At 43.5% G+C, this 19,110-nt stretch overlaps 1 protein-coding gene across 3 annotated transcripts in view; it reads left to right on the forward strand.

Moving 5' to 3' along the window:
- Window positions 1-19,109, forward strand: part of LOC108412759 (gastrula zinc finger protein XlCGF7.1-like) — a 43,935-nt gene extending 24,826 nt beyond the window's left edge. Inside the window, exons 1-2 of one of the 3 annotated variants that reach the window (XM_017684932.2) lie at window positions 12,155-13,520; window positions 13,871-16,001. In XM_017684932.2, the coding sequence (XP_017540421.1) occupies window positions 14,003-14,866 (864 nt within the window). In that variant the 5' untranslated portion in view covers window positions 12,155-13,520; window positions 13,871-14,002 and the 3' untranslated portion in view covers window positions 14,867-16,001. Of the gene's footprint in view, window positions 1-12,154; window positions 13,521-13,870; window positions 16,002-17,499 lie in introns of those variants that run through there. The other 2 variants (XR_005131486.1, XM_017684930.2) reach the window with 2 other exon arrangements.
- The last annotated feature ends 1 nt before the right edge of the window (window position 19,110 follows it).

Consider the following 19,110-nt stretch of genomic DNA (forward strand, 5'->3'; position numbering starts at 1 on the left):
TTCTTCAATTTCTGCATCAGATGGATTAATCTGTGATGAGTATAAGGCTTCATAAAAGTCTTTAAAGGAGTTATTTATTTGTTGTGGGTCATGAGTAATATTACCGACCGAGTCTTTAATAGAGTGAATAGCTGTTTTTTCTTTATTCAGTTTTAACTGATTGGCCAGGAATTTTCCAGATTTATTTCCATGTTCAAAGTTTTCCAGACGCAACCTCTGCAACATAAATTGTGTCTTCTTATCAAGTATTTCATTTAATTCCAATTTAAGTTTCCTCAGGCTGTTAATTATATTTTCTTGTGGTGATGCAGCATAGGCATTTTCTAAAGATTTAATTTTCTGTTCCAATTCTAATATAAGTGTTTTTTCTTTATTTTTCTTATGTGCGCAGTAAGAAATTATTTTACCCCGCATTACTGCCTTTCCTGCTTCCCATAGAACACATGGCGATATTTCCGGCAGATTATTTTGTTCTAAGTATATAGCCCACTCTCGTTTAAAATAATTAATGAAATCTTGTTCTTTAAGTAATGATGTATTAAATCTCCAGTTCCTAGTTGGTGGTGTAACTCGTTTCTGTGTCAGAGACACAGATACAGGTGCGTGATCACTAATAGTGATAGGATGTATCTGAGTGTCTGTGATTTCCGTCATCATGGAGCTACTGACTAAAAAGTAATCCAAGCGGGAGTGGGAGTGATGTACTTGTGAGAAAAAACTATAATCTTTCAGAGTGGGGTGATGTGAGCGCCAAGCATCGCAAAGACCAAAATCCTTCATGTATTGTTTAAGAATGTCTGCAGACTGCCAGTTTCTTTGACTCACTGCTGTACTAAGCCTGTCAATCTCTGCATTAAGTACCAGGTTGAAGTCCCCTCCTATTACAAGTGTGGTATCAGAGTGATCAGCAAGTGAGGTGAAGAAGGTATGAAAGAAGGAGGGATCATCAACATTTGGTCCATATATACTGGCAATACATAAATCTATATTCTGAATAGATAGATTAAGTATTATAAATCTGCCTTCGGGGTCTGACATCGTGTTTCTAATAGAGAAGTTTATCCTTTTGTTAATAAATATAGCTACACCTCTTTGTTTAGAGTTGTAACAGGCTGAGTACATATGAGGAAACTGTGAAGAGGAGAGTGTGTGTGCAGATGTTCTGGACACATGTGTCTCCTGTAGGAACACAATGTCAGCCTGTAAGTCGTTTAACCGGTTCGAATTTGGCTACGATTGGTCTGGGTCTGTGTGCCCCGGGTCGCTTAGCTCCTATACGGTGAACACGATCGAAATTGATGGTTTTAACGGTGTCCTCCGGGAGCTTCAGGTAGGATTGCAAGAACTCTTTCACTGTCGTTTCCGGGTTTTCCTCCGATTTCTCCGGTAGACCCAAAAACACGAGGTTGTCCCTCATGCTGCGGGCCTGGAGCTCGGTGACGGTTTCCCTGATTTTTTTATTCTCCTCCGAGAGCCGGGTCATTCCCTTGGTGAGGGAATTCACCGACTCTCTGAGAGCGGCGTTCTCCACAGCGAGTGCTTCCACCTGCTGTTGGCTGAACTCTACCGACTCCCGGAGAGCCTGAAACTCCTTGTGAAGAATTTCCAAAATGGAGAGGCGAGCGTCGAAACTGGACAGCTTCTTATCGATGGACTCCAAAATGTCCGCCACTTCGCTGGACTGAGAAGAAGCCCCTGGTGAATCTTCTGGGCGACTCCTCTTGGTGGATGGAGCTCCTTTGCTGCTGGACGGAGTGTTGGTTGGTTTTCCCATTACGACTCGGTCGAAACACTCGTCGATGTAAGCTTGCAGACTGTCCAGATCTTCTTCACCGTCCTCCAGTGTACTTCCGGTAGTGAGTAGTTTATTAATATAAATTTTATAGCTTTTAAAGTTGTTTTATAACTGTGTTGGCTAAGAAAACTAATCCATGTGGTTTATAGATTACTGACTTGCTGCCTTGCTCAATATTGCCGAGGTTCGCGTTGAAGTCTGCGTTACTACAGCATAGCGTCTTCCTGTCTCTTCCTCTTCCTGTCTCTCTTCCTCTTCCTGTCCCTCTCTTCCTCTTCCTCTTCCTGTCAATGAGTTCTGGCTTATCTCAACTCCCTGTGCTCCTGCCTGATCTGAACTCAAGGTTTTACCAAGAGAATTTATAACAACCCTGCGTATCTGAAGTGACCTTCACCCAATCAGCATTAGCCAGAGAGACAAGCACTTATTGTCAGGGCCTACAAAGATGAACGACCCAACTGCACACTTAGGAAACATAAATTGTAATACACCTAAGAACATTGTAATACCTGATTTTTATACTACCTAAAGCTAAAGATGAAATGTAATCAATGGAGGTGAAAGGTGTGTGCCTGTGTGTGTGTGTGTGTGTGTGTGTGTGTGTGTGTGTTGTGATGTGCAGACTTAATGGAGCCTAAAGTTGTACGTGACCTCTTCCTGTTCCCTTGAACAGCCTTGAACATCGTAAAGAAAGCCTCCAGGCACAGAAACCTCTAATCTAACTAATAACCCCCACCAGACAGACCCTCATCACCAATAAGCGTTGAAATGTAGTCAGTTGAAGTGATAGTCGCCCCTCTAATCTATGCCTGGGCAGGTTTTCACGTAAGCGTGTGTGTGTGTGTGTGTGTGTGTGTGTGTGTGTGTGTGTGTGTGTGTGTGTGTGTGTCTGTGTGGATGAGAGTGGGTGCGTAGAGCCTGACTCTGATAGCTTCCCTCGAGCCAGACCTTGACCATCACATCTTGACATCACTTCTTCTTCTTCTTCTTCTTCTTTCGGCTGCTCCCTTTAGGGGTCGCCACAGCGGATCATCTGCCTCCATCTTGCCCTATCCACTGCCTCCTCTACTTTTACACCAATCATCTCTATATCCACCTTCACTTCATCCATAAACCTTCTCTGAGGTCTACCTCTTCTCCTTCTACCCGGCAGCTCCATCTCCAACATTCTTTGACCAATATATCCATTATTCTTCCTCAACACATGTCCAAACAGTCTCAACCTGGCCTCTCTGGCTTTATCTCCAAACTGCTCTACCTTCACTGTCCCTCTGATCTGCTCATTTCTAATCTTGTCCATCCTTGTCACTCCCAACGAAAAATCTCAGCATCTTCATCTCCGCCACCTCCAGCTCAGCCTCCTGTCTTTTTTTTAGACAGAGCCACAGTCTCCAAACCATACATCATAGAAGAATGCACTACTGTCTTGTAAACCTTCCCTTTCACTCTTGCTGCTATCCTTCTGTCACACATCAGCCCTGACAGCCGTCTCCACCCACTCCATCCTGCCTGCACCCTCTTCTTCACCTCTTTTCTACACTGTCCATTGCTCTGGATGGTTGACCCAAGATATTTGAAGTCATCCACCTTTACAACCTCTACTTCTTCCATCATCACCTTTCCACCTTCCTCCCTCTCATTCACACACATGTATTCCGTCTTGTCTCTACTGACCTTCATTCCTCTCCTCTCCAGTGCAAATCTCCACCTCTCCAGATTCTCTTCCACCTGCTCTCTACTCTCACCACAGATTACAATGTCATCTGCAAACATCATGGTCCATGGAGCCTCCTGCCTGACCTCATCTATCAACCTTTCCATCACCATTGCAAACAAGAAGGGGCTCAAAGCTGATCTCTGATGTAACCCTACCTTCACCTTGAAACCATTTGTCACTCCAACTGCACACCTCACCACTGTCTCACTATCCTCATACATGTCCTGCACCACCCTAACATACTTTTCAGCTACGCCTGACTTCCTCATACAGTACCACAGTTCCTCTCTTGGCATATGCCTTCTCTAGATCCACAAAGACACAATGTAGCTCCATCTGACCTTCTCTGTACTTCTCTACCAACACTCAACGCAAAAATTGCATCTCTGGTACTCTTTCTGGGCAAGAAATCAAACTGCTGCTCACTGATCTGAACCTCTCGCCTTAGCCTTGCTTCAACAACTCTTTCCCATACCTTCATGGTGTTGCTCATCAACTTTATACCTCTGTAGTTACTGCAGCTCTGCACATCGCCCTTGTTCTTAAAAATGGGGACCAGTACACTGCTTCTCCACTCATCAGGCATCCTCTCACTCTCCAGGATTTTGTTAAACAACCTGGTTAAAAAGTCCACTGCCTTCTCTCCTAAACATCTCCATACCTCCACAGGTATGTCATCTGGACCAACTGGCTTTCCATTCTTCATCCTTTTTAAAGCTGCCCTCACTTCCACCTTACTAATTCTCTGCACTTCCTGATCCACTATCTCTCCCCCTGTTGTCCTCCTCTCTCTCTCTCTCGTTTTCCTCATTCATTAGTTCTTCAAAGTACTCCTTCCATCTACTCAACACTCTCTCTGTTCACTCTCTAGTACATTTCCCTCTCTATCCTTTATCAGCCTAACCTGCTGTACATCCTTTCCAGCTCTATCTCTCTGTTTAGCCAAACTATACAAGTCCTTTACTCCTTCTTTACTGTCCAGCCTCACATACAGCTCATCATAGGCCTGAGCCTTTGCCTTTGCCACCATTCTTTTCGCTATGTGACTAGCCTCACAGTACTCCTGCCTACTTCCTTCATCTCTCTGGTTATCCCACTTTTTCTTAGCTGCCTTCTTCTTCTGAATACTCTCCTGGACTTCCTCATTCCACCACCAACTTTCCTTGTCTTCTTTCCTCTGACCAGACGAAACACCCAACACATTCTTGCCAGTTTCTCTCACCACCTTAGCTGTAGTTTCCCAGTCCACAGGTAGCTCCTCACTGCCCCCAAGGGCCTGTTGCAATTTTTCCCTGAACTGCCTGCAACCATCCTCCTCCTTCAGCTTCCACCATCTTATCTTTGGCTCTGTCTTCACTCTCTTCCTCTTCTTTGTTTCTAATCTCATTCTACAGACAACCACCCTATGCTGCCTTGCTACACTTTCCCCTGGTACCACTTTCCAATCTCCTTTAGGTGGCATCTCCTGCTAAGGATATAATCCACCTGTGTGCACCTCCCTCGAATCGAATCGAATCAAATCAAATCAAATCAAATCAAATCAAATCAAATTTATTTGTATAGCGCTTTTTACAACGGATGTTGTCACAAAGCAGCTTTACAGGATTTCAGAAAAGACAAAGTTTCCACAGGACTGAAAGAATGTACAGAATGTACAGAAACCCCCCAGTGGGCAAGCCAGGGGCAACAGTGGCAAGGAAAAACTCCCTCAGAACTGAGGAAGAAACCTTGGGAGGAACCAGGCTCACCAGGGGGGACCCATCCTCCTCTGGTCAAACTACCTACAAGTGATTATACTACTAATATTAACAGCAGTAATATTGATATTAGGAATATCTAGGAGTCTATGAGAACATCAGGGTAGGGTGGGCAGCTCATCCAAGGTGGTTGGTGGTAGGCGTGGGCAGCTGGTCTGAAGTGGGTAGCAGGGGGGCTCGGCAGTCAGTCGTCCTTCAGTGTCCAGCCGGACATGTGGGCAGTTGTATACTCGGAAAAAAAGCAGGTAAATGGGATTAGTTTTGTTCTATCCGTTTGTATATAAACAGGGAATGTAAACATTTACAGAGTGTGGCTAACGACTCCGGCAGATCTGACTATGACAGCTTAACTAAAAGGAGAGAACCGGAAGGACACACAGACACGGCAGCACTCTGAAACAGTTCGGCATCCCTCCACGCCACCGTCCACAAACCTGAGTGACCGCGTGCGAGCAGCGGGACGACAGCACCAGCGTCTCAGTTTACTATAATTCCCTGTGTCCATGGACCCCTGGATCTGCTGCCTTTATCTAGGGGGGAACATTACCTACCAAAAGCTAAACTGAACAAGTGTGTTTTCAGCCTAGTCTTAAAGATTGAGACTGTGTCTGAGTCCCGAACAGTTACTGGAAGATCATTCCAGAGTTTGGGGGCTTTATAAGAAAAAGCTCTTCCCCCAGCTGAAACCTTCTGAATTCTAGGAACTATTAATAAGCCAGCGCTCTGGGATCTGAGTGGTCGTGATGGCTCATAATGAGAAATAAGGTCTTGCAGGTATTCAGGAGCAAGACCATGTAGGGTTTTATAAGTCAGTAAGAGGATTTTATAATCAATACGGAATTTAATAGGTAGCCAATGAAGTGATGATAGCACTGGACTAATATACTCAAATTTTCTAGTTTTAGTGAGGACCCTAGCTGCGGCGTTTTGGACTAGTTGGAGTTTGTTTAAATTCCTGCTCGTGCATCCTGACAGTAGCGCGTTACAGTAGTCTAGCCTAGAAGTAATAAAGGCATGTACTAGTGTTTCTGCATCACGCAGGGATAGGGCATTTCTGATCTTGGCGATGTTGCGAAGATGTAGAAAAGCTGTCCTAGTGATGCTGCCTATGTGTTGCTCGAATGATAAATCTGAATCTATTATAACGCCAAGATTTTTTGCTGCTTAGCCAGGTGTGGCTGGAAAGTCGGCGAGATTTAAGATTAAATCTGGTGATTTACTTCTTGCTAATTTTGGACCCAGAAGGAGAACCTCCGTTTTGTTACTGTTTAATAGGAGGAAGTTGCGTGACATCCAGCCTTTCACGTCTTTTACACAGTCCTCCATATTCTTTAACCTGTATTGGTCATCAGGCTTGGCTGATATGTACAGTTGAGTATCGTCTGCATAACAATGAAAGTTTACGCCATGATTACTTATAACTGTGCCTAACGGTAACATGTATAGTGTAAATAGTAATGGTCCTAATATAGACCCCTGCGGAATTCCAAATCTCACTTTTGAATAATTGGAGGATAAATTGTTTACCCTAACGAACTGATAACGTTCTGACAGGTAAGATCTGAACCATGATAGGGCCGTCCCTGTGACTCCAACCTTTCTAGGAGAATATTGTGGTCTATTGTATCGAAAGCCGCGCTGAGGTCAAGTAGCACTAAGAGAGATATGTAACCTTGATCAGAGGCAAGAAGAAGATAATTAGTTATCTTAACTAGAGCCGTCTCAGTGCTATGGTGTGGCCTGAATCCAGACTGAAATTTTTCATATATATGGTTCTTGTGTAGATATGAACTAAGTTGTTGGGCCACAGCTTTTTCTAAGATCTTAGATATAAACGGTAAGTTAGAAACAGGCCTGTAATTGGACAAAACGGCGACATCAAGATTTGGTCTCTTGATCAGAGGTTTGATAACAGCAAGTTTAAAAGCTTTGGGTACATGGCCCAGACTAAGGGATGAGTTTACAATAGTTGAGATAGGGTTTATAATAACTGGCAGTACTTCTTTGAGTAATTTTGATGGAATTGCATCGAGTGTGCAGGTTGTGCAATTTGCAGAAGAGATAATCTTCTCTAGCTCTAGCTGTGGGAGGGGGTGAAAGGTTTCCAGACTCTTTTCTACAGCTGTGTTTTGTTCTATATCAGCCAAGTCAGATGGCAGCAAAGCTGGATATGAATTTGATACTGTGGGTTGAATTTGTTGTCTAATATTATCAATTTTATTATTAAAGAAGTCCATAAAAACTTCACTGGTGAGAGTTGCTGGGATTTCTGGTTCATTACCTGCCTGATTTTGTGTGATTTGGGAAATCACATTAAACAGAACTCTAGGATTATACTTATTATTCTCGATCAGCAAAGCCAGATATGCTGAGCGGGCTTCAGTGAGAGCATTTCTATACTCTATAAGGCCGTCCTTCCAGGCAGTGTGGAACACTTCTAGTTTGGTATGACGCCATTTCCGCTCTAATTTCCGACCACGGGGCGAACTTTTTCTGCCTTATTCTTTTTATTTTAAGTGGGGCCACATTTTCTAAGGTGGATCGTAAGGTATTTTCTAAATAATCGGTTAGTAAATCTAGTTCAATTGGATCTGATGGAGTGGAGACTGGGGTTGATAACTCTGGGAGATTTTCTATAAATTGTAGGGCGGTAGATGGTTTTATTGTGCGCTTTGTTGAATAACGAGGGGACGTATATATATTATGGCTAAGTCGTAGCTCATATGAAATTAAGTAATGGTCGGAGATCGCTGTGGTTTGCGGTAAGATATTAAGCTTGTCTATGTTAAGACCTCGTGTCAAAACTAAATCTAACGTATGACTACAGTAGTGTGTCGGCCCTGTTACATTTTGGGTAAAACCAACAGAGTCTAGGATTGAGGTAAATGCCCTTTTTAATGGGTCGTCTACCTTCTCAAAGTGAATATTAAAATCTCCTACAATTATTACTTTATCATTACACACAGCCAGGTTTGCAGCGAAGTCACTAAATTCTTTTATAAATTCAGAGTATGACCCTGGTGGTCTGTAAATGTTAAATAATGAGAACGCCTTCTTTTTTGTGACCGGATTTGTTACCTGAATAGAGAGGACCTCAAAGGAAGTAAAAGTGTCGCATTGTTTCTGACTAATATCGAGAGTATTTTGGTATATTACACAGACTCCACCTCCCTTACCTGTTAGTCTTGGCCTATGTGCATAATTATAGCCTACAGGCGTGGCTTCATTTAAAGCTAAATATTCATCTGGTCTAACCCACGTTTCAGTAAGACAAAAAAAGTCAAATTTATGATCGCTTATAATTTCATTTACGACGACTGCTTTAGAGTTTAATGATCTTATATTAAGTAGTCCAAGTTTTAGATTGAAGGTGTTAGTGCCATCATCATAACATGGATATATGTTGATAAGGTTATTTAAGCGGACTAATTGAGTTTTTCTGTGATTAAATTTAGTTTTAATTCGGGGCAAAGACACAGTCTCAATAAGGTTAATCTTGGGTGACGCCTCAAGGCGGATCGCAGACGGTCGGTTTAGCCTGTCTGTCTGCGGCCTGGTCCCGGCTCTGGATTGTCAGCAGCGGTTTACACTACTCTGCCGACTAACTAAAAGGTCCACTCTTGTATGTCACCCTGTGCTCTTTCCTCTTCTGAAAATACATGTTCACCACAGCCATTTCCATTCTCTTTGCAAAATTTACACCTGACCTCCTGCATTTCTGTCTTTCACACCATACATACCCAGCACCTCTTCATCCCCTCTGTTACCTTCACCAACATGTCCATTGAAGTCTGCACCAATTACTTAATCTCTCCTCTCTAGGGACACCATCTACCACTTCATCCATCTTACTCCAAAATTCCTCTTTCTCCTCTAATTGACAACCAACCTGTGGTGCATATGAACTGACCACATTCAAAATTACACCATCAACCTCCAACTTCAGGCTCATGATCCTGTCTGACACTCTCTTTACATCCAGAACACTTTTCCCAAGCTGTTCCTTTAGTATTATCCCTACTCCATTTCTCTTCCTCTCTACACCATGATAGAACAGTTTGAATCCACCTCCAATGTTCCTGGCCTTGCTTCCTTTCCATCTGGTTTCCTGGACACACAGAATTATCTTCCGCTTCTCCGGGGTTCGGGTCACGGGGGCAGCATCCTAAGCAATGAAGCCCAGACCTCCCTTTCCCCAGCCACTTCCACCAGCTCTCCAAGGGGGATTCCGAGGCAGCTCCCAGGCCAGCTGGGCGATATAGTCACGCCAGCGTGTCCTGGGTCTTCCCCGGGGTCTCCTCCCAGGTGGACTTGCCTGTGACACCTCCCGAGGGAGGCGTCCAGGAGGCATCCTAACCAGATGCCCGAACCACCTCAACTGGCTCCTCTCGACGTGAAGAAGCAGCGGCTCTACTCCGAGTCCCTCCCGGATGACTGAACTTCTCACCCTATCTCTAAGGGAGAGTCCAGACACCCTGCGGAGGAAACTCATTTCGGCCGCTTGTATTCGCGATCTTATTCTTTCGGTCATTACCCAAAGCTCATGACCATAGGTGAGGGTGGGAACGTAGATTGACCGGTAAGAGCCTTGCCTTATGGCTCAGCTCTTTCTTTACCACAACAGACCAGTAAATCGAGAGCCTTGCCTTATGGCTCAGCTCTTTCTTTACCACAACAGACTGGTAAAGAGCCCGCATCACTGCTGACCCAGCACCAATCCACCTGTCAATCTCCCGCTCCCTTGTACCATCACTCGTGAACAAGGCCCCGAGATACTTGAACTCCTCCACTTGAGGCAAAAGCCTATCCCCGACCCAGAGAGGGCTCGCCACCCTTTTCCGCCTGAGAACCATGGTCTCGGATTTAGAGGTACTGATTCTCATCCCAGCCGCTTCACACTCGGCTGCAAACCGATCCAGCGAAAGCTGAAGTTCGCGGCCTGATGTCCCCAATAGGACCACATCATCTGCAAACAGCAGCGACGTGACCCTGAGGTCACCAAACTGGACACCCTCCATCCCTTGACTGCGCCTAGAAATTCTATCCACAAAAATTATGAATAGAATCGGTGACAAAGGGCAGCCCTGACGGAGTCCAACTCTCACTGGGAACGAGTCTGACTTACTGCCGGCTATGCGAACCAAACTCCAGCTTTGTTTGTACAGGGCCTGAATGGCTCGTAGCAAAGAGCCATGTACCCCGTACTCCTGAAGCACCTCCCACAGAATACCCCGGGGAACACAGTCGAATGTCTTCTCCAGATCCACAAAGCACATGTGGACTGGTTGGGCAAACTCCCATGAACCCTCCAGAATCCTGGAGAGGGTGAAGAGTTGGTCCAGTGTTCCACGACAAGGGCGGAACCCGCACTGCTCCTCCTGGATCCGAGGTTCGACTATAAGCTGGACTCTCTTCTCCAGTACCCCTGCATAGACCTTACCAGGGAGGCTGAGGAGTGTGATTCCCCTGTAGTTGGAACACACTCTCCGGTCCCCTTTTTTAAAAAGAGGCACCACCACCCCAGTCTGCCAATCCAGTGGCACCGCCCCTGATGTCCACGCAATGTTGAAAGGGCGTGTCAGCCAAGACAGTCCCACAACATCCAGAGCCTTGAGGAACTCAGGGCGGATCTCATCCACCCCTGGAGCCTTGCCACCAAAGAGCTTCTTAACTACCTTAGCGACTTCGGCCTCCAAAAGTCCAAAAACTGAACACCACTCGGGTTCAGATCAGAGAGGCCATTCCTCCCAATCACACCCCTCCAGGTCTCACTGTCATTGCCCACGTGAGCGTTCAAGTCCCCCAGTAGGACAATACAGTCTCCAGAAGGAGCACTTTCAAGCACCCTTCCCAAGGACTCTAAGAAGGCTGGGTACTCTGAACTGCTGTTCTGTGCATAAGCACAGACAGCAGTCAGGACCCGTTCCCCAACCCGAAGGCGTAGGGAAGCTACCCTCTCGTCCACCGGAGAAAACCCCAACATACAGGCTATGAGGGGCTATGAGAAAGCTCACACCTGCCCGCCGCCTCTCACCATGTGCAACTCCAGAAAAGAATAAAGTCCAGCCCCTCTCAAGGAGATTGGACCCAGAGCCCAAGCTGTGTGTTGAGGTGAGCCCGACTATATCTAGCCGGTATCTCTCAACCTCGCGCACCAACTCAGGCTCCTTCCCCGCCAGTGAGGTAACGTTCCAAGTTCCAAAAGCCAGTTTCAGCACCCGAGGATCAGAACGCCAAGGCCCACGCCTTCGTACACTGCCCGATCCACAACGCACTGAACCCCTACTACTGCCCCTCCCATTGATGGTGGGTCGATGTGAGGGGGGACTCATGTAACTCCTTCGGGCTGGGCCCGGCCGGGCACCATGAGCAAATGCCCGGCCACCAGGTCCTGTTTTTGTGTTTTCATAGGGGTTATTATGGATCACACTTTGTCTGACCTGTCACCTAGGACCAGTTTGCCATGTGAGACCCTACCAGGTGCTTTTGCTCCAGACAACATAGCTCCTAGGATCATTCAAGCACGCAAACCCCTCCACCACGATAAGGTGGTGATCCATGGAGAGGGGCTGGTTTTTCTGATTCTTTTCAAATACCATTAAATAATCTATAGTTGGAAAGGCAAGATCCCCAAAAAAATATAGTTCGATGGTCAAGATCTCCAGATTGCTTACACACTGAACTGGAAAGACAGATAAAACCTGGACATTAGTTATATAGCTATCTAACATCTGCTAGTAAGATGAATATTTCTCAAAGATGATAATTTAGGTAGCTGGCTACTAACTGACTAATTTTGGTTAACATTATCAGTCATTCATAAATAACTGTTTCCCAGAGGAGGAAAAGTCTGTTTTTAAAATGAGTTGGTCAGTGAGTTGTATTACCAAATTGTTCACAAGCTTGTTTAAACTGGTTTCATAGCCAAGCTGCTAAGATCTCTAAACAGCTTGCTGAGCTTGTCCACTTTGGCAAAATTGTTCATCCCACAACCCCAACTGGGTATGAAATTACCATGAAGGAACTTTTACTTTTTAATAATGCATCCTCTACAATGCTTGTTTAAAAAAAAATCTAACATTTACATGACAATCCAAGCCATCTACACTCTGCACTAAATTATTAACTGTACACACGTCAATTTTGAATGTCAAGCTAAGATTTACTTTGCAAGGGCACCCTCTATTCAGCCAGTTACAGACCTTTGTGCTGCAGCCTAAATAAAAAAGAAAAAGAAACATCACCACACAGAGAGGATATTAAGCCAAAAGACTCATTAGGAATAAATATTTCATGTTTAAATCCTTTTTCCATCTCCCATGACTTCTCAATGTTTTCTATATGGTCCTATGTAAAAACATTTAGGCACCTCTGGTCAAATTACATGTCTTCTTGATTTTCTACAAGTTTATATTCAGTGTTACTGTTTATTTGCTTAATTTAATACATTAGAGGAAAAAACAAAGTATCTGTGCAAAGGTTTAGACATGCTTTCAGTCAATGGTGATCATAGCCAAGAAGTTGTCTTTTTCATTAGACCACAGCACTTTCAGATATAGATTCAGATATTGACATGCATGATAAAATCAGTTACAGTTACCTTCTGATGATTTTAACATGCACAGTAGACCAGTACATCACTGTCATGCCAGCCAAATCTTCCTGTACATCTTTGGGAGAGTGGAAGGGCTTTGCTTTGTGTAGTAGGCATGTATACAAGCAGTTTGTTTTCAGATATATTTCTTGTTTTTCCAGATTTTGTCTTGACATAAATAGTTAAATAGCATTAAGAAATTGTAATTATTTTGGACAGTGAAAGTTTTTAAGCAGGAAGTATTTAGATACATATTATTATATTACTGACTCACTTTGTATGAGTGAAACATCTGTAGTTTCAGATCCTCAGTCAGCTGTTTACAGGAGCAGTGGTTGTGAAGTATAAAATTTAAGAACTTTTTCATATTTTGGCTCCTTAACGACCTTAGGATCCAGGATTAACAGTGATAATGTCAGTGTTTGAGAGAATAATGCAGGGAAGACTCTTAGGATAAAACACATCAAGTTTGAAATAGTTTTGTTAAGTACAGCATGTGATGGTGGTGGTTTTCAGATAATCACAGATGTTTTTGCCATGGTGAAATCCAGCCTACTTCTGTAGTTATTATATTCTGTTGTTTTTATTACAGTTATCTATTGACCTGTTGACACAACTTGAGTGATCTACATCTGTTTGAAGAGTTTCAGTAATTAGGTGATTGGCTTTCCCGCATCGTGTGGTTGGATAGTGTAGTGGTTAACACCTCTGCCTTCTATGCTGTAGACTGATCAATCCCCACCTGGGTAAACACCCTACACTATACCAATAAGAGTCCTTGGGCAAGACTCCTAACACTGCCTTCGCCTTCCTGTGTAAAAATGATCAAATTGTAAGTCGCTCTGGATAAGAGCGTCTGCCAAATGCTGTAAATGTAAAGGCATTAAAAAGTTCATTCTTTCTTTACACTTTCTGCCAGTTGATGTAAGTAGGGCATTAATAATTTGGGTCAGACTGCTTTTGTTGGGTTGAACATTAAGTTTAGGTTTTCTTTTTTCTTCTTCCAGAAATGAATGATGTCCTGTTTCAAGTCTTCTCCTGCACTTTCATATCCAGCTTAAATGTGCTTCTGTAAACACGTTAGGACATTCCACAAAGAGGAACTTTTAAGCTGCTGAAGCAGGTCTTATTTAAGAAAAATGGCATCCAGAAGACGTTCCAGTACTCGGCAAACATCATCTGGTACCCTTCACATGAACACATCTCGCAGACAAATGCAGAAATGTGGGAAGGAGAGAAATCACTACTGCTTGGATTGTGGAAAGATTTTTACTCAAAAGAGTAGCCTCAAAATACACCAGCGGATTCACACAGGAGAGAAGCCGTATCACTGCTCAGAGTGTGGGAAGAGTTTTAGTCGACAGAGTCATCTCCAACAACACCAGCTTATTCACACAGGAGTTAAACCATATTACTGCTCAGAATGTGGGAAGAGATTTAATGTACAGAGTAATCTGAAAACACACCAGCGCATTCACACAGGAGAGAAGCCATATTATTGCTTAGAGTGTGGGAAGAGTTTCAATCGTCAGAGTTCTCTCCAAGAACACCAGCACATTCACACAGGAGTTAAACCACATTGCTGCTCAGAATGTGGGAAGAGTTTTACTCTACAGAGTAATCTAAAAATACACCAGCGCATTCATACAGGAGAGAAGCCTTATTACTGCTCAGAGTGTGGGAGAAGTTTTAATCGTCTGAATCATCTCCAACGACACCAGCGCGTTCATACAGGAGAGAAGCCTTATTACTGTTCAGAATGTGGGACGAGCTTTAATCAATACAGCTCTCTTCAACAACACCAATTAACTCACACAGGAGAGAAGCCGTATCAGTGCTCAGAGTGTGGGAAGTGTTTTAATCGTCAGAGCTCTCTCCAACAACACCAGCGCCTTCATACTGGAGAGAAGCCTTATTATTGCTCAGAGTGTGGGAAGAGTTTCAGGCATTCCAATACTATGAAAACACACAAGTGCACTAAGAGCAGTGGTGGAAATGGGTAGTAATGAGTATAATCGTAAGACATTTGGGGAGTAAAAGTCTACAGGAAATCATGCTTCCAGCCCAGATTTCAAAAATCCAGATTCCCAACTGTTTTTAGTTGGGAAATTCAAATTTTGTTGTTTTACATGGTTTCTTCTACATTAGGAATGAACTTCTACATTCTACATTCTACAGGAACTTTTGATAATAGTATTAGTATTATGATGAAAAACAATTGAGAAGCTCCACATTCAATATTATGTTTCTAGTTTAGTATATCTAAGGTAATCAAGTGTTTCAACTGCAATAGTGGAAGTTTTGACGGTTGTGACGTGCTTAGCTCGCGGAGCCCTTTTTTTAAATTCTTTGAGTTTTTAACATGTTAATTAGTTAATACTTGGTACAATGAAACTGTCATTTCCCTTTTAATCTTTATGAGCTATGCTATGCTTTCTGTATGCTATAGTAAATATGTAATTAGGCATATTTTTGTTTTACTGAGCAGAACTGAACGGCTAAGTAAAGGAGATACTGACGTATAAAAGACTGCCAGACATCAAGCTATTTAAGTGACATATTGGTGACCTTACCTCAGTATGGCCTATGTATGCCTGTTCTATGTAGCAAAAAGTTGCGTACAGGCCAGACTACAACTCATGAACTTTCCACTACTGTTCTCTGGCACTTTAAGGACTGCTGTGCTTTGTGATGCTTGGAGAATACTTATTCCTTGAGAATTGTGCTGTGACAGAAATTGACTTTAACGCCCATCTCCAATGTATCCTACCAGACATGGTGGTAACCAGTGGTTCAGGTGTGGTTCTGTCATTGTAGAACTTATTGGGGATGTTTAAGGCTTTGGCCCTGAGTGAGGGCAACTCCTTCAGATGTCATTAAGATGTGCATGACCACCACTATTTTTGTTGATTAAACCACCAATGACACTGTGTTCATTGATGTTCCTGAACCAGTCCTATCTGCATTTAAAGTCTGTTTGTTGGTTGTATATAGTGAATTTGTACTTCTGCATTTCAGCATGTTGTAACCATGTTAAATTTTACTGTTTGTATTTGTATTAAATGTTTGTATTTCTTTTCTATGAAGGGTATGTGTGCTACTTCATGTTGTCATATGTTAAAAAAGAGGAAAAAAGCTGTAGTTGGTGTGTGGGTGTCATTCTTTACTATCAATATTATAGCACCCAAAAACAAGAAACACTTGTGAATGTACTGCAATAGCAGTAAGAGTTTATCTTGTTCCAAAGTGGTTGAGTTGTGGATGTGAGTTACTTTTAAAGAACTGCATTGGTTAAAGTTGTCGTATAGGGCTATCTAACTATAAGGTTAAACTATAAATTTAAAATAAGGAAATGCACAACAGGAACATATGGCAAACTGACAAGTAGACCAAACAACTATGAACCGAAAGATTAAATATACCTACAAACAACAGGGAAAACCTGGGTGAGGGAGGAGGCAGGGAATAAAAATAGGTGAGGATCCTAATAGGAAAGGAGGGGGGGGAAAGGGTGGAGAACAAGATTCCAAACAAAACAAACACATGGCAGAAAGCACATGGCTACACAACAGAGGAAGGTACAGACAACGACAAAGGAAACCATGACAGAACCCTGCTCCTAACACACCGTTCCTGAGGCACAAATACAAAAGCCGGTTAGGAGGAGAAACAGGAAACTAAACGGGACAACACTGATTTGTGCATGGGACTGGACAAGGGCCTGGAAAACAGGGACAGGTACCATGACAGTAACTGGGACCGGGACAGGGATAGACACAAAATAGACCCAGTGACAGAAACAAAACCTTGGGGAGAACACTGGCTAGACACAAGGGAAACAAAAACTGTAAGTTCTTTGCCTGAGCAAAGGCTCGGGGCCGCAGGAACTCTGGAAGCTGGCACGTAAACATGTAGGGAGCGGCACAGGTGTTGCACAGGAAATCACCTCAAGGGAAGGGATAATTCTTGAAACCGGCACCAGAACACAATGGGGAGCACAAACATGATACATGGGTAAATGGGTCAGGAGACAGAGGCCCTGGGCAGATCCAGGAATTCAGAGGTTGGAGGCAGGCAGATCTGCAGCGACGTGTTCTGAGGCAGACTGGCCTGCTGCCACATGTTTGAAGGCAGGCTGGCCAGGAAAGTGGTGTCGAAAGCAGACAGGGGTTTGTCCTGGGTGCAGAAACAGCAGAAAGTTCAACAGCAACTAACAGTTCCACTGCTGGACAGGCTGCACCCTCGCCACCCTTTCGCCATGCTTCCTCGAGAGATTGACTTCCTCCAACTCCTGCTCAGACATCACACTTCTGGCTTATAGCTGGCTGAGGGACTGAGACTGGGGAGGCTTGAGCAGCCATGGCTTGCTGCTGGGCGATACACAGGTCAGAGCCCAAGTTCCTTGGCGCCCCCACATAATTGGAGATGTGGGCCAAGAGCAAGATGGCCCTCTCATCAACACATGGCTAAAGCTGTCGAATGAAGCAATAAACCTCCTGAAGCTGAAGCTAATTCTGAGCTTCTTGTGAATAAATTCACTACATCTAGGGGTGTCTGGCTGGTGTTTTTCTCTCTCTCTTTTGCTCTTTCACTTCCGTATGTCTCCTCCCTTGTTTGCTCCCTATCTCTACTACAGGTTGGTTGCGGTGTCAGTCATCATTAGAGGATTGACACGTTTCACACAACGGCCAATCATCATGCAGAGTTCCAGCCCTGGAGGAGGGACTTGAACTCTAAAAGCAGCCCGGCAAAGCTCATGGAGAGGCTGGCATTACCCCCTGTGCTCCTAGTTTGGTTGCTGTTCCAGACACATTAGCTTAGTGTTATTTCTGCTGGTGCAGGTTTGTGTGTGTCTGAGCTAGTCCTGTCTGTGTTTTGATCAAGTTGTCCAGTTCATGTTAGTGTGATTTATTTCAATAGCAACGCTGTGAAGAAGATGGAAGAAATCTTCGCTGACACCATCTCACTTGCATAAAAAAAGTTTTATAACAAAGAAGAACCGCATCGCAATCAGGCAGCCTGGCTTTGCCTAAGAGAGGATTCAGCCCAAAACACCTCTGACCAAAAACAAAATAACTGGCCCCTATGTAGATCACTAGTCTATGCGAAGGTACGGCCCACATATGTGTCCTATTAAAATGATCTCAGCTTATTTTGAAACTGAGAGAGAGAAAGAGCGAGAGAGGGGCAGAAAAAGGGTGAAAGGGTGATCTCTCTTGGGACCTAGAGCTAAAGCCTGGGCCCCTCACATAAACACTACATGAAGTGAAATACCATATATGGAATCCCCTTTAAGCATTCCAGACTCATTACATTAGTAACATATAGCGTTTTCAGATAGCACACAGCTGGATGCATATTAGGCCCCAAACTAAACATTCATATAAGGACTCATACCCTTCATTAGCTTATATTTTCATGCCACACACTGTTAATCCCTCTAGCTTGCTGTTTTGTGGCCGTCTATGCTCTCTCTCCCTTTCTCTCTTTCTCTCACATGCTGCTGTGCTTTCTTGGGGTATGGACAGGGTAGATGGATGCCAACTAATGCATTTATGTTATGCAATAGGGAAGACTAGTGTAGATTTTTTTTTTTGTTTTTGCAACTAGGTGAGAGTTTCAATTAAAGGTCTAGGATATTTTTTGTTTCTTATCTTCTGTCATGTGTGTAGTGAGAAAGGAGGCTGGATATATGTGTGAGCATACTTTAATAACAGAACAAACCAGCAAAATACACAGTACAAAGTAACAAACTACAAGGCTTGAACAACAAAAAAAAAACAAACACAAACAGCAAGCAAAACACAAAGTAGGTACATAACCACACTGCAGTCCTGTTAGATATTGAATGTTGACTTTTCAATACCGAGCTGCTTCAAGAAAAGCTTTGAAAATGGTTAAGTGAACTAACAGACATTAAATTGTAATGAATTGTTTATTTTTCAATGTTACGATTTTTTCAAAATTAATATTTGTAAAACATTCCATGGACACCAAAAACTTTTGCATAGTTTTACAGGCCCTCTTCAGCACCAGTTAGGCTTTTGGTAATGGATAACAATGATATATTATTCTGCACTAAATTGTAGACAAACAGCTCTCACTCTCTGAAAGTCACTTAACATGTTTGTCTGTCAGAAAATCTGATTAAGGATTTGAGTGTACAACCTCATTTCCAAAAAAAATTGGGATGCTGTGCAAAATGTAAATAAAAGCAAAATGCAATGATGTACAAAGACAACAAATT

The sequence above is a fragment of the Pygocentrus nattereri genome, chromosome 15 (genome assembly GCF_015220715.1).
Source record: "Pygocentrus nattereri isolate fPygNat1 chromosome 15, fPygNat1.pri, whole genome shotgun sequence".
Classification (NCBI taxonomy): domain Eukaryota; kingdom Metazoa; phylum Chordata; class Actinopteri; order Characiformes; family Serrasalmidae; genus Pygocentrus; species Pygocentrus nattereri.